A 12,584-nucleotide genomic window follows, 5' to 3' on the forward strand; every position below is an offset into this window, starting at 1 on the left:
GAACCAGTGGAGCTCTTTGTGTAACCATCACGATCAGTTTCACAATAACCCCCCGGCCCTCATCTTCCGGTCCCAGTTCTTAAAACACCATTAATATTAATGATTACATTATTATACTAGAGCCGCTGTGTAGAAATACTGCATTAAAAAGTACAAGTATCAGCATCAAAATATACTTTAAAAGTACCGCAGACCGGCCCATTTACGGCATCATTGGATTATACATATTGATGCATTAATGTTGCAGCTGGAGCTCCTTTAACTACTTTATATATTTATATACATCACAGTTCATTAGTTTATTCATATTCAGAATGTGAACTAGTAACTAACACGGTCTAATGAATGTATTGAAAGTAAAAGTATAATATTTCCCTGAGATGTGGTGGAGTAGAAGTATGAATGCATAAAATGGAAATACTCAAGTAAAGTACACTATTACTACTAAAAGGACTACACTTTAAGATGTACTAAGTTGTATTCTGGGGCCCCCGGACCCCCCCAGAGGACCCCCCAGACCCCCCCAGACCCCCCCGGTCTCACAAACAGCTTCTCGCTCACCGTCTGTGCGTCGGCGAAGCTCGCGGCCAACTTGGGCTGCAGGATCTTCTCCTGCGTTCCCTCCACCAGCTGGTGGCTGCTGTTGCTGCCCCACACGTACACCTCGCAGCTCTCGGACGCCACGGGGGCCTCGCCGGTCTGGACGCTGTCGGGGCTGACGCAGGTGCGAGAGTAGTCCGACGCCATGCGACACACCTGGAAAAGCAAAAGGGACGCGGTTGATGGCTTTCTTAAAAATGACATCTCCGCCCCTTTTTCTTCCAGAGTAACAATAAGCACAACGTGTCTACTCTCTTAAATAAGCATGTCGAGGTGTATTATTTAGAGTGTAATGATGCGTAAAAATAAACGTCTCACCTCTTCTAAAAGACAGAGCGCCGCCTCGTACAACGAGCACAAGCTGTCGGGGGTCCGGGTGGGTTCTCTCCACTGGCTGCGATCAGCTGAGGAGCCCTGAAAGGAACACACACACACACACACACACATATATAGATATGTTCAGACGTCACCTCCAAACAATTAGAATTATTACACTCAACATCAGGGGCCCCGCGTCACAGACCCCACCCCCTCAAAAAAAAGGGAAAGGTTAAATAACATTTTCACTATGAAATCTGATCCAAAAACAATCCACGTGACGGATTTCAGACAACCCACAAAAACTTCTATGACGTCATCGTTGTTTTTGGTCGGTGCCGGTTTACAGTCGTCACACCTTAAGGGCGTAATACCTGCACTAGAAAGCATGCAGGTGGATGAATTATTGCATAACGATGACAGTTAAGAACAACTTGGTTGACTGAGCAAAGAGTTAGTGGAGTTTGAGTTATTAAAACCACGACAACATACTCACCATCCGCCATGTATTGTTAATGTTTGCTTACCAACGAGCGCCTCATCTGCATGAGGATGTTCATGAAACAATCGTAGCCGATGAGCCCCTCCTGGTTCTGCAGCACCTTGTTCTCCTCCATGGCGCTGACCACGGCCGATGCAGCCAAGGCCATCTCGATCCACTCCAGCAGGTAGCGCAGGGAGCCCCTCTGGGAGGCCAGGCCCAGCAGCAGCTCCGAGGCCAGCCGCCGCCCTAAGATATCCGCCCCGGAGTTCGGCATGGTCACCCCCTTCAGGAACGCGGTGACCTGGGCCAGGCAGTCCAGGCCCATCGGCGGGATCTTGCTCTCGTTGGCCAGCGAGAGGGGCGGCAGGGAGCTGACCACGTCGATGGCCGTGTGGATGACGTCGTTGCACAAGTTGATGTTGCCTCCGGCGCTCCCGGCGAGGCCGGGCGGCGGCGGCATCATCCAGCTCTGGCGCAGCAGAGCGAAGAGGAGGCTGAGGCCCGTGCGGACGCCCATCTCGATGAGGGCGTCCGTGCTGGAGCGCGGCCGCTCGCTCACGGAGTGCAGGTCGGCCGAGCCCGAGCTGCTCTCCGGGGAGTGCTGCTGCTGCTTGACCTTTCCCTTGTCGTGGTACTTGTTGGAGAGCGCGTAGAAGATGCGCTGGAGCACCAGCACGCGTTTGCGCAGGGCGGCGGCGAAGGGAGAGTCGGAGCACACCATCTTGGCCAAGGCCAGCTGGCTGCTGAGCAGGGCGTCCAGGTAGTGCTCCTGCTCGTCGCTGGAGAGGGACTCGCGCTCAAAGTCTGGCAGCTGGGGGCCCTTCAGACACAGCACCTGCTGGGGCAGCAGCACCGCCTCTTTGTTGGCCAGCAGCTTGGAGTAGAGCACCGACACGCCGTCCCGCGTGGCGATGGACTCGCTGTCCTCCGTGATCCACGAGCTGTTCAGGTGCTCCAGCCATTTGAGCTTCACCGGGGGGATCATCAACGCCATGGCATGTCACTCTGGAGCCATCAGTCCTGAGAACGTGACGCTAAGTGTTACTATGGAGCTCGTGGACAGCAAGTAGTATTTGCACGGTGCGGCCTTTTTTTCCCTCTGGGATATTTAAAATGTTGGGGGAAAAAGTTTGAGGTTATTTATAGTTTCATTTAACACGGTTTCCTCACTCACGTGAATCAAGAGGAAGGAACAAGCAAGATGCTTGGGCACAACAGCTCAGAGAAGTCTCCGCTTCAAATAATTGATAAGCGGAAACAAAAAGGTGTGCTTGTTAATGACAGGACCGGTTCTCAGTAGTTACTTTACACTACATTACCTCGTAGACACAGTTCAGGGTTAAGTGCCTTGCTCAAGGACACATCGACACGGGATAGCGGAGACGGGGATCGAACCGCCGATCCTCCGATTGAAAGACATCAGCGTGTCTGTCTTACTAAATGAACTTCTTCCAACTACAGACTGTGAATCCATCATCCTGTATGTATGTATATATATATATATATACATACATAGAGTCAAAGAAACCATTCTGCCTAACGACTAACTACATGTTATAGTTTGATATATACATACATAAATATAGATAGATATGTATGGAATATATATTATATAACATATTTATCATATGACTTTGAAAGGAACCAATCTGCCGAACAAGTAACTATATTATAATATATAAATACATACTTTTATATGATTAATTTATGTGTATATATATATATATACATATATATATACATATATATATATTTACTCTATGGGGTTAATACACCTACATAAAGGGAGGACTCCAACATGATTGGGCGGTTAGCAGCTAGCTAGCGAGCTAACTGGACGTGTCATGTTGCAGCCACAGATAAACGTCACCGGTACAACATGAACAGACACCACACGAGCACCGGGGAACGCTGCTGCTGCTGTTGTTGTTGTTGTTGTTGTTGTTGCTGTTAGCTGTATATGTTTATCAACGGCTCCTAAGTCAGCTAGCTAGCGTTAGCTAACTTTCTCCTCACGTCACTCAGCTAGCATCAAACAGCTGTAACCACAGACGGGACGCAGTGTCGCGTGCAGGTGTGACAGCGAGTCACCTGGTGAGTTACCTGAGTGAGTCCCCCCCCCGTCTCTAAAACAACCCGGGGGGGCTCCTCTAGTCTCAGCTGGGGGCTCGTCTGCTGCATCACAGCGAGCGCTAGCTTGTAGCTACACGTTCTCACGTCAGCTTGGATTCAAAGGAGCTCGCTCACCTGTAAAAGTCTCTTCTTCTCCTCCGGGTCCACACGAGACGGGTCGTTTCATCGGCACCGATCACTTGGGATCGATATCCCGTTATCGGTAACGTCAAGTGGGTTTCCACGCCTTCAAGAACCGCCTCTCCCCCGCAGCTTACACCGCAGCTAACGCTAGGTCCCGACCGACACACAGGGCTGTGACGCTGCGACCTGTCTGTCTGCCTGTCTGTCTGTGACGCTGCGACCTGTCTGTCTGTGACGCTGCGAACTGTCTGTCTGTGACGCTGTCTGCGACCTGTCTGTCTGCCTGTCTGTCTGTGTCAGACAACACACGCAACATGACATATGGTTAAAAATCTGGTGTATATATATATATATATATATATATATATATATATATATATATATATACACCAGATTTTAACCATATGTCATGTTGTGTGTGTTATGGACCCCATGTCTCATAATAAATATATTTATATAATTATATCTATCTACATATAAACTATACAATGTAGTTTGTTGTGCAGAATGGTTCATTTCAGACTCATATAATACATATATCATTTATTAATATAAATAATATTATGTATATATGATATATATATATATATATATATATATATATATATATAAATATATATCATCTATACAATATGTATTTATATATTTAAAACTATAAATTGTCGTATCTTCATGGGCAGAGTGGTCATATAATATATATAAAAGATTTATTATCTGTTCATAAATCATAAATGTCCTGTATCCAAATCTAAAAAGTATTAGCATAAAATAATAAAAGTGAAATACTCGTTGGGCAGAGTGTAATATTTGATCACCATGTTATTGGAATATTATTACTGAATCTTTTATGAGTAATATTGTAGTTTAGTAACAGCTGTTGGAGGTGGAGCAGATTTGAATGGCTTGATATACTGCTGCATAGTTTAATCTACAGCACAGCATCATATCTTATTAACTGATCCCTCGTTCTGTAAAGTCACTAGAATAAAAGTCAAAAGTGAAATATTTCCTCCTGAGATGTCTTGAAATAGAAGTCAGTTAAAATACAGAGAAACAGTTGTGAGATACAATTTACCTCCGATAACTTAATATGTATAAAAAGAAAATCCTGCACGTCAAAGTGATAATCTAAGACATAAAAGTTAAAAAAGTTAAAATACAGGGATACAATGAAAACATAAATATGTGTAGGTTAATAAAAACAAATGAATAAAGTGTAATATAACTATGTTGGCAGAACTGCTCTGACATTCATTCACCTGAGAGATATTAAAGCTGCGTGATGCCATTTATTTATGTTGTTGTGCAGAAAAGTGAAGTGAAGGAAACTGATCTGGGAACAGAATGAAAGATCCAATCAGTAACCTCCGTTTCTCAGGTGAGAAGCAACACTAATGTTTAGACATTGGATCTTGTGTTTGTTGACCAACAAAGACCTGATTGTGTCTGTTAAAGCAGGAAGTTAGTGACAATCCGCCCATTAAAATGTTGTTTCCTGGTCTGTTCTCAAGTCAATTCATTACAGATATCCCTAATTCATTCATCTTTAATCTCAGTAATAAGAATAATACATTTCAAAATACTCAAAGACACTTTACAAACATTACAATCATCATAAAAGGTCAATACACTAAACAACATGACGGTAGAGAACACAGGACATGGATGATTAAAACAGCTGTTAGCTGCACCATGTGAAGCCTTCTCCCCTTTAGCCGAGAGCCCGTGAAGCAGCATCTGAGCCATGTGACCTGTCTGTTATTAATGGACACGATTATGAGTTTGTTATTGGAGGAACCAGCAGAGGACACAACCAAACGAGTCTAATGCTCAGCAGTTTGTTTGTTGTTATCGTGATCCTATCAAGGGTTGTTGTGTTGGTTCCACATACCACCACAACCAGTACTCACCCTCAACTCTGGTAGGAAGGACTTCTTTTACCACGACTGTTGAAGAAGACGTCACTGACCTCTAGTGGTGGGAGCCATGTATGACATGCACGACATTGTATTCCACAGCGGCTTCAGTTTGCCCTTTTCATAACGAAATGCATGTAATATTAATGTAGAATATGACACCGCTGGCTTTTCACAATACCAGGACTACTTTGTTTTATAGTCTGAAGCTGTGCTGGGCTAATTGATCATCACTGATTGGCCAATATCTCAAGACGAGTAACTTGGGACTGGACAGAAGCAATAGATGTCATGTGACCAGATGAACAGTTACAGAGTTACATAAACATTCAATTTATATGACTGAATGTATGAATAATTAGTAGTAGGCATGGATCACGATCCAGATTTCCACAATCCATGAAACAGAATGAGGAAGAGAGGAGAAGGAAGGGGGGGGCAATGAGGTCAGGCCTTTGAGGCAGGAGGCACAGAGAAGGAGGCAGGGCCATTGGGAAGGTCTAGGCAAGAGGCTGGATGCAGGAAGCAGGGGCAAGGAGGCAGGACCCAGGACCAGCTTCAGACACCACCAGGTCCAATGGACCCTATGAGACGTGAAGTCACAACGACTCCGGGGAGGAAGCAGAGTTAATAAGGTGCAATGGAGAGATGTAAATTCATCCATAAGGAGAGAGAGAAGAGGAGATAGGTGCTCAGTGTATCCTAAAACATCCCCCAGCAGCCTAAATGTGATTCTTGATTTTACAGGGAGCCAGTGCAGAGCAGCTAATACAGGAGTCATGTGATCTCTTTTCTTAGTTTTTGTGAGTACACAAGCTGCAGCATTCTGGATCAACTGGAGGGACTTAAGACTTATTAGAGCAGCCTGATAATAAGGAGTTGCAGTAATCTAGTCTGGAAGTAACAAACGCGTGAACCAGCTTTTCTGCATCTTTTTGAGACAAGATGTGCCTGATTTTTGAAATGTTACGTAGATGAAAAAATGCAATCCTTGAGATTTGCTTAACGTGGGAGTTAAAGGACAAGTCTCGGTCAAAGATAACTAGAGATTCTTTACAGTGGTGTTGGATGCCAGGGAAATGCCATCTACAGAAACCACATCACCAGATAATTGATCTCTGAGGTGTTCAGGGCCAGTAAAATAACTTCAGTTTTGTCTGAGTTTAACATCAGGAAGTTGCAGGTCATCCATGTTTTTATGTTTTTAAGACATTCTTGAATTTTAGCGAGCTGGTTGGTCTCCTCTGGTTTGATCGATAGATATAATTGAGTATCGTCTGCATAGCAATGAAAGTTTATGGAGTGTTTCCTGATAATGTTGCCCAAAGGAAGCATATATAAGGTAAATAAAATTGGTCCAAGCACAGAACCTTGTGGAACTCTGTGATTAACGTTGGTGGTCATTGAGGCTTCATCGTTTACAAATACAAATTGAGATCGATCTGATAAATAGGATTTAAACCAACTTAGTGCGGTACCTGAAATGCCAATCGACTGATCCAGTCTCTGTAATAGGATGTCATGATCAATGGTGTCGAACGCAGCACTAAGGTCTAATAATACCAGTACAGAGATGAGTCCTTTATCAGCACTAAGGTCTAACAAGACCAGTACGGAGATGAGTCCTTTATCAGCACTAAGGTCTAATAATACCAGTACAGAGATGAGTCCTTTATCAGCACTAAGGTCTAACAAGACCAGTACGGAGATGAGTCCTTTATCAGCACTAAGGTCTAATAAGACCAGTACGGAGATGAGTCCTTTATCAGCACTAAGGTCTAACAAGACCAGTACAGAGATGAGTCCTTTATCAGCACTAAGGTCTAACAAGACCAGTACGGAGATGAGTCCTTTATCAGCACTAAGGTCTAATAAGACCAGTACGGAGATGAGTCCTTTATCAGCACTAAGGTCTAACAAGACCAGTACAGAGATGAGTCCTTTATCAGCACTAAGGTCTAACAAGACCAGTACAGAGATGAGTCCTTTATCAGCACTAAGGTCTAACAAGACCAGTACAGAGATGAGTCCTTTATCAGCACTAAGGTCTAACAAGACCAGTACGGAGATGAGTCCTTTATCAGCACTAAGGTCTAACAAGACCAGTACAGAGATGAGTCCTTTATCAGCACTAAGGTCTAACAAGACCAGTACAGAGATGAGTCCTTTATCAGCACTAAGGTCTAACAAGACCAGTACGGAGATGAGTCCTTTATCAGCACTAAGGTCTAACAAGACCAGTACGGAGATGAGTCCTTTATCAGCAATAAGGTCTAACAAGACCAGTACAGAGATGAGTCCTTTATCAGCACTAAGGTCTAACAAGACCAGTACAGAGATGAGTCCTTTATCAGCACTAAGGTCTAACAAGACCAGTACAGAGATGAGTCCTTTATCAGCACTAAGGTCTAACAAGACCAGTACAGAGATGAGTCCTTTATCAGCACTAAGGTCTAACAAGACCAGTACAGAGATGAGTCCTTTATCAGCACTAAGGTCTAATAAGACCAGTACAGAGATGAGTCCTTTATCAGCACTAAGGTCTAACAAGACCAGTACAGAGATGAGTCCTTTATCAGCACTAAGGTCTAACAAGACCAGTACAGAGATGAGTCCTTTATCAGCACTAAGGTCTAATAAGACCAGTACGGAGATGAGTCCTTTATCAGCACTAAGGTCTAACAAGACCAGTACAGAGATGAGTCCTTTATCAGCACTAAGGTCTAACAAGACCAGTACAGAGATGAGTCCTTTATCAGCACTAAGGTCTAACAAGACCAGTACAGAGATGAGTCCTTTATCAGCACTAAGGTCTAACAAGACCAGTACGGAGATGAGTCCTTTATCAGCACTAAGGTCTAACAAGACCAGTACAGAGATGAGTCCTTTATCAGCACTAAGGTCTAACAAGACCAGTACAGAGATGAGTCCTTTATCAGCACTAAGGTCTAACAAGACCAGTACAGAGATGAGTCCTTTATCAGCACTAAGGTCTAACAAGACCAGTACAGAGATGAGTCCTTTATCAGCACTAAGGTCTAACAAGACCAGTACAGAGATGAGTCCTTTATCAGCACTAAGGTCTAACAAGACCAGTACAGAGATGAGTCCTTTATCAGCACTAAGGTCTAACAAGACCAGTACAGAGATGAGTCCTTTATCAGCACTAAGGTCTAACAAGACCAGTACAGAGATGAGTCCTTTATCAGCACTAAGGTCTAACAAGACCAGTACAGAGATGAGTCCTTTATCAGCACTAAGGTCTAACAAGACCAGTACGGAGATGAGTCCTTTATCAGCACTAAGGTCTAACAAGACCAGTACAGAGATGAGTCCTTTATCAGCACTAAGGTCTAACAAGACCAGTACAGAGATCAGTCCTTTATCAGCACTAAGGTCTAACAAGACCAGTACGGAGATGAGTCCTTTATCAGCACTAAGGTCTAACAAGACCAGTACAGAGATGAGTCCTTTATCAGCACTAAGGTCTAACAAGACCAGTACAGAGATCAGTCCTTTATCAGCACTAAGGTCTAACAAGACCAGTACGGAGATGAGTCCTTTATCAGCACTAAGGTCTAACAAGACCAGTACAGAGATGAGTCCTTTATCAGCACTAAGGTCTAACAAGACCAGTACAGAGATCAGTCCTTTATCAGCACTAAGGTCTAACAAGACCAGTACGGAGATGAGTCCTTTATCAGCACTAAGGTCTAACAAGACCAGTACGGAGATGAGTCCTTTATCTGATGCAATTATGAGGTCATTTGTAATTTTCACCAGTGCTGTCTCTGTGCTGTGGTGTTTTCTAAATCCTGACTGAAACTCCTCAAATAAACTATTCTGATGGTCTAGGTTAATGGGAGAAAAGCTATCCAAATATACACCAGGGCATACAGCCGTTTCCAAGGCCACTCCTCTTGATGACAGATCGGCAGTGGTTGAGGGCAAGAGATCATCAATCTTGCCTCTAATAGTTCAAATCTTTTCATTGAAGAAGTTCATGAAGTCATTACTACTGAGGTCTATAGGAATACACGGCTCCACAGAGCTGTGACTCTCTGTCAGCCTGGCTACAGTGCTAAAGAGAACCCTGGGGTTGTTCTTATTTTTCTCTATTACTGATGAGTAATAGGCTGCTCTGGCATTACGGAGAGCCTTTTTATATGTTTTAAGATTATCTCGCCAAACTAAGCGTTATTCTTTCAGATTGGTGGAACGCCATATGCTCTCAAGCTTTTGTGAAGTTTGCTTTGCAAATGCTGAAGGAATTGCTTCTTTAAATTTAGCTACAGCACTGTCAGTTAGACATCTGGTGTAGAAACTTTTGACTAACGGTGTATACTCCGGGAGTATAAAGTCAAAAGTTATGAAGTAATGATCTGACAGAAGAGGGTTCTGTGGGAAGACCTCCAAATGCTTAATGTTAATGCCATATGCATCTATAGAGACAGTCTCTATAGAGTTAAGGTTAAGGGTGGGCAACTGCTCGAATGGAAGTGCAGAGAAGGGTGGAAGACTACAACTCTGCTTCTGCTTCCTGATCTGAACTCTGGGTCATGGATTAAGTCCGTTAATCAACTTCGTCATATTTGCAGAAATGAGACACGCTCCATCCAAAAAAGGATTAGATTAGATAACTTTATTAATCCCCAGTGGGGAAACTCATTTGCCACCGAAGATTTGTACAGACAACAATAGACACAGTCCACAGAGCACAACAGACAAGTAACACACTACAAGGAACAAACAAAACAAGAAGATGATACTAAGTCTAAATCTAAAAACACGGTGTTCATTAAAAAATCGAACTGCTGCCGGAACAAAGGACCTTCTGAGTGGTTCAGTAGAACACTGAGGCCTCCTGAGTCTCATTGAAGGACCTTCTGAGTGGTTCAGTAGAACACTGAGGCCTCCTGAGTCTCAGTGAAGGACCTTCTGAGTGGTTCAGTAGAACACTGAGGCCTCCTGAGTCTCAGTGAAGGACCTTCTGAGTGGTTCAGTAGAACACTGAGGCCTCCTGAGTCTCAGTGAAGGACCTTCTGAGTGGTTCAGTAGAACACTGAGGCCTCCTGAGTCTCAGTGAAGGACCTTCTGAGTGGTTCAGTAGAACACTGAGGCATCCTGAGTCTCAATGAAAGACCTTCTGAGTGGTTCAGTAGAACACTGAGTCATCCTGAGTCTCAGTGAAAGACCTTCTGAGTGGTTCAGTAGAACACTGAGGCATCCTGAGTCTCAGTGAAGGACCTTCTGAGTGGTTCAGTAGAACACTGAGGCCTCCTGAGTCTCAGTGAAGGACCTTCTGAGTGGTTCAGTAGAACACTGAGGCCTCCTGAGTCGCTCACTGAATGAACTTCTGAGACCATTAAAAACACAGTGTAGTGGATGGCCTTCAAAAGAAATGATTGTTTTTAACTTGGCCCATGTCCTCTTTTGTATAGTGACCTCTAGTGAGTCCGGGGGAAGGCCAATCACTGAGCCAGCCTTTCTTATCATCTTAATCTTATTGATCCTGTTTTTATCATCTGCAGTAATGCTGCCCCCCCCCCCCCCCCCAGCAGAGCACAGCATAGAAGAGGACACTCGCTAAGATCCCCTGATAAAAAACATTAAGAAGCTTTCTGCTGATGTCAAAGGTTCTAAGCTTCCTCAAGAAGAAAAGTCTTGACTGAGCCTTTTTAAAAACAGCAACAGTGTTCTTTTTCCAGTTCAATTTACTGTCGAGATGGACCCCAAGATATTTATATGACTGCCATAGTAGGACCTATTTTGTTTTCCATTTATATTAACGATGTAGGCAAAGCTGCTGGAAATTCCAGGATTCATCTGTATGCTGATGACACCATCATATATTCAGCTGGTCCTTCACTCCACTCTGCTGTGTCCACTCTTCAACAAAGCCTCACCTCCATCCAACAGTCTTTCAACAACCTCCACCTGCTCCTCAACTCCAAAAAGACCAAATGTATGCTGTTTGACCGGAAAAACCTCCTCGTCCCCAGCCCTCCCAAGATCTACAGTGCTGATGGCTCAGAGCTGGAGTTTGTCACCTCCTACAAATACCTTGGCTTCTGGTTGGACTCATCTCTCTCATTTAACATGCACATCAATAACCTTCTGGCTAAAGTCAAAGCTAGACTGGGTTTCCTGTATCGAAACAAGGCCTCCTTCACACACTCTGCCAAATTCACCCTTGTGAAAATGACCATCCTTCCTCTATTTGACTACGGCAATATCATTTATAAAATGGCATCAAAGACCACCCTCAGAAAACTGGACCCACTCCCCCACTCAGCAATCCGTGTTGCCACATGTGCACCCTTCACCACCCACCACTGTGACTTTTACAGATTGGTGGATTGGCCCTCCCTTCATACCAGGCGGCTACAACACTGGCTGCTCGTAGTCTGCCTTTTTTTTGTACATAGTGTTTATTAATTTACCTATATTGTTTTTAGCCATCTTCTCATGTGTTTGTCATAGTGTATTGTATCTGTGCTGTTTGTGTCTTCTTGTCTGGACTGTGCCTCTTGGCCAGGTCATCATTGAAAATGAGAAATTGTTCTCAATTGATTTTACTTGGTTAAATAAAGGTCTAATAATCATCTTCTCCTCATTCCTACTATTCGGTGCCATTTCAGCCAGGTTTACTTCTATCAACATTTATTATATTTTCCATGATTTCTATATTTCATCTGAAAGAGGGCTTGTTAAGCTATAATACAAATATATTGGTAATGGAATATTACATTTTCTAAGAGTAAACATGTCCCTTAATTTACCCTGAAATATATTTTAAACAGTATTTACAAACAAGCGATAATTTGTAAAAAGTTTCATTCATAACCTGCAAGTAACCACAAAAATATGCTTAATATTTGTTGATTTCATTTAATTATCATAAAATAAACTCAGATAACAGAGTGGAAATCATATCAGTGAACAATACATTTCATGAATGAAACCAATTCATTTCACATTTCACGTACACATTATAAATGTAACTTCCA

The 12,584-nt window shown here is 43.4% G+C and overlaps 1 protein-coding gene across 5 annotated transcripts in view; it reads right to left on the bottom strand.

Annotated features, from left to right (window-relative positions):
• The window catches only part of herc1 (HECT and RLD domain containing E3 ubiquitin protein ligase family member 1), a 58,152-nt gene extending 54,274 nt beyond the window's left edge, over positions 1-3,878 (bottom strand). For all 5 annotated transcript variants that reach the window (XM_034529677.1, XM_034529673.1, XM_034529675.1 and 2 more), the window contains exons 1-4: positions 3,650-3,878; positions 1,446-2,422; positions 919-1,014; positions 562-756 (exon numbers count right to left, since the gene is read on the bottom strand). In XM_034529677.1, the coding sequence (XP_034385568.1) occupies positions 562-756; positions 919-1,014; positions 1,446-2,396 (1,242 nt within the window). In that variant the 5' untranslated portion in view covers positions 2,397-2,422; positions 3,650-3,878. The remainder of the gene's footprint in view (positions 1-561; positions 757-918; positions 1,015-1,445; positions 2,423-3,649) is intronic.
• Positions 3,879-12,584: the final 8,706 nt, after the last annotated feature.

Source organism: Cyclopterus lumpus, chromosome 3 (assembly GCF_009769545.1).
Source record: "Cyclopterus lumpus isolate fCycLum1 chromosome 3, fCycLum1.pri, whole genome shotgun sequence".
Lineage (NCBI taxonomy): Eukaryota > Metazoa > Chordata > Actinopteri > Perciformes > Cyclopteridae > Cyclopterus > Cyclopterus lumpus.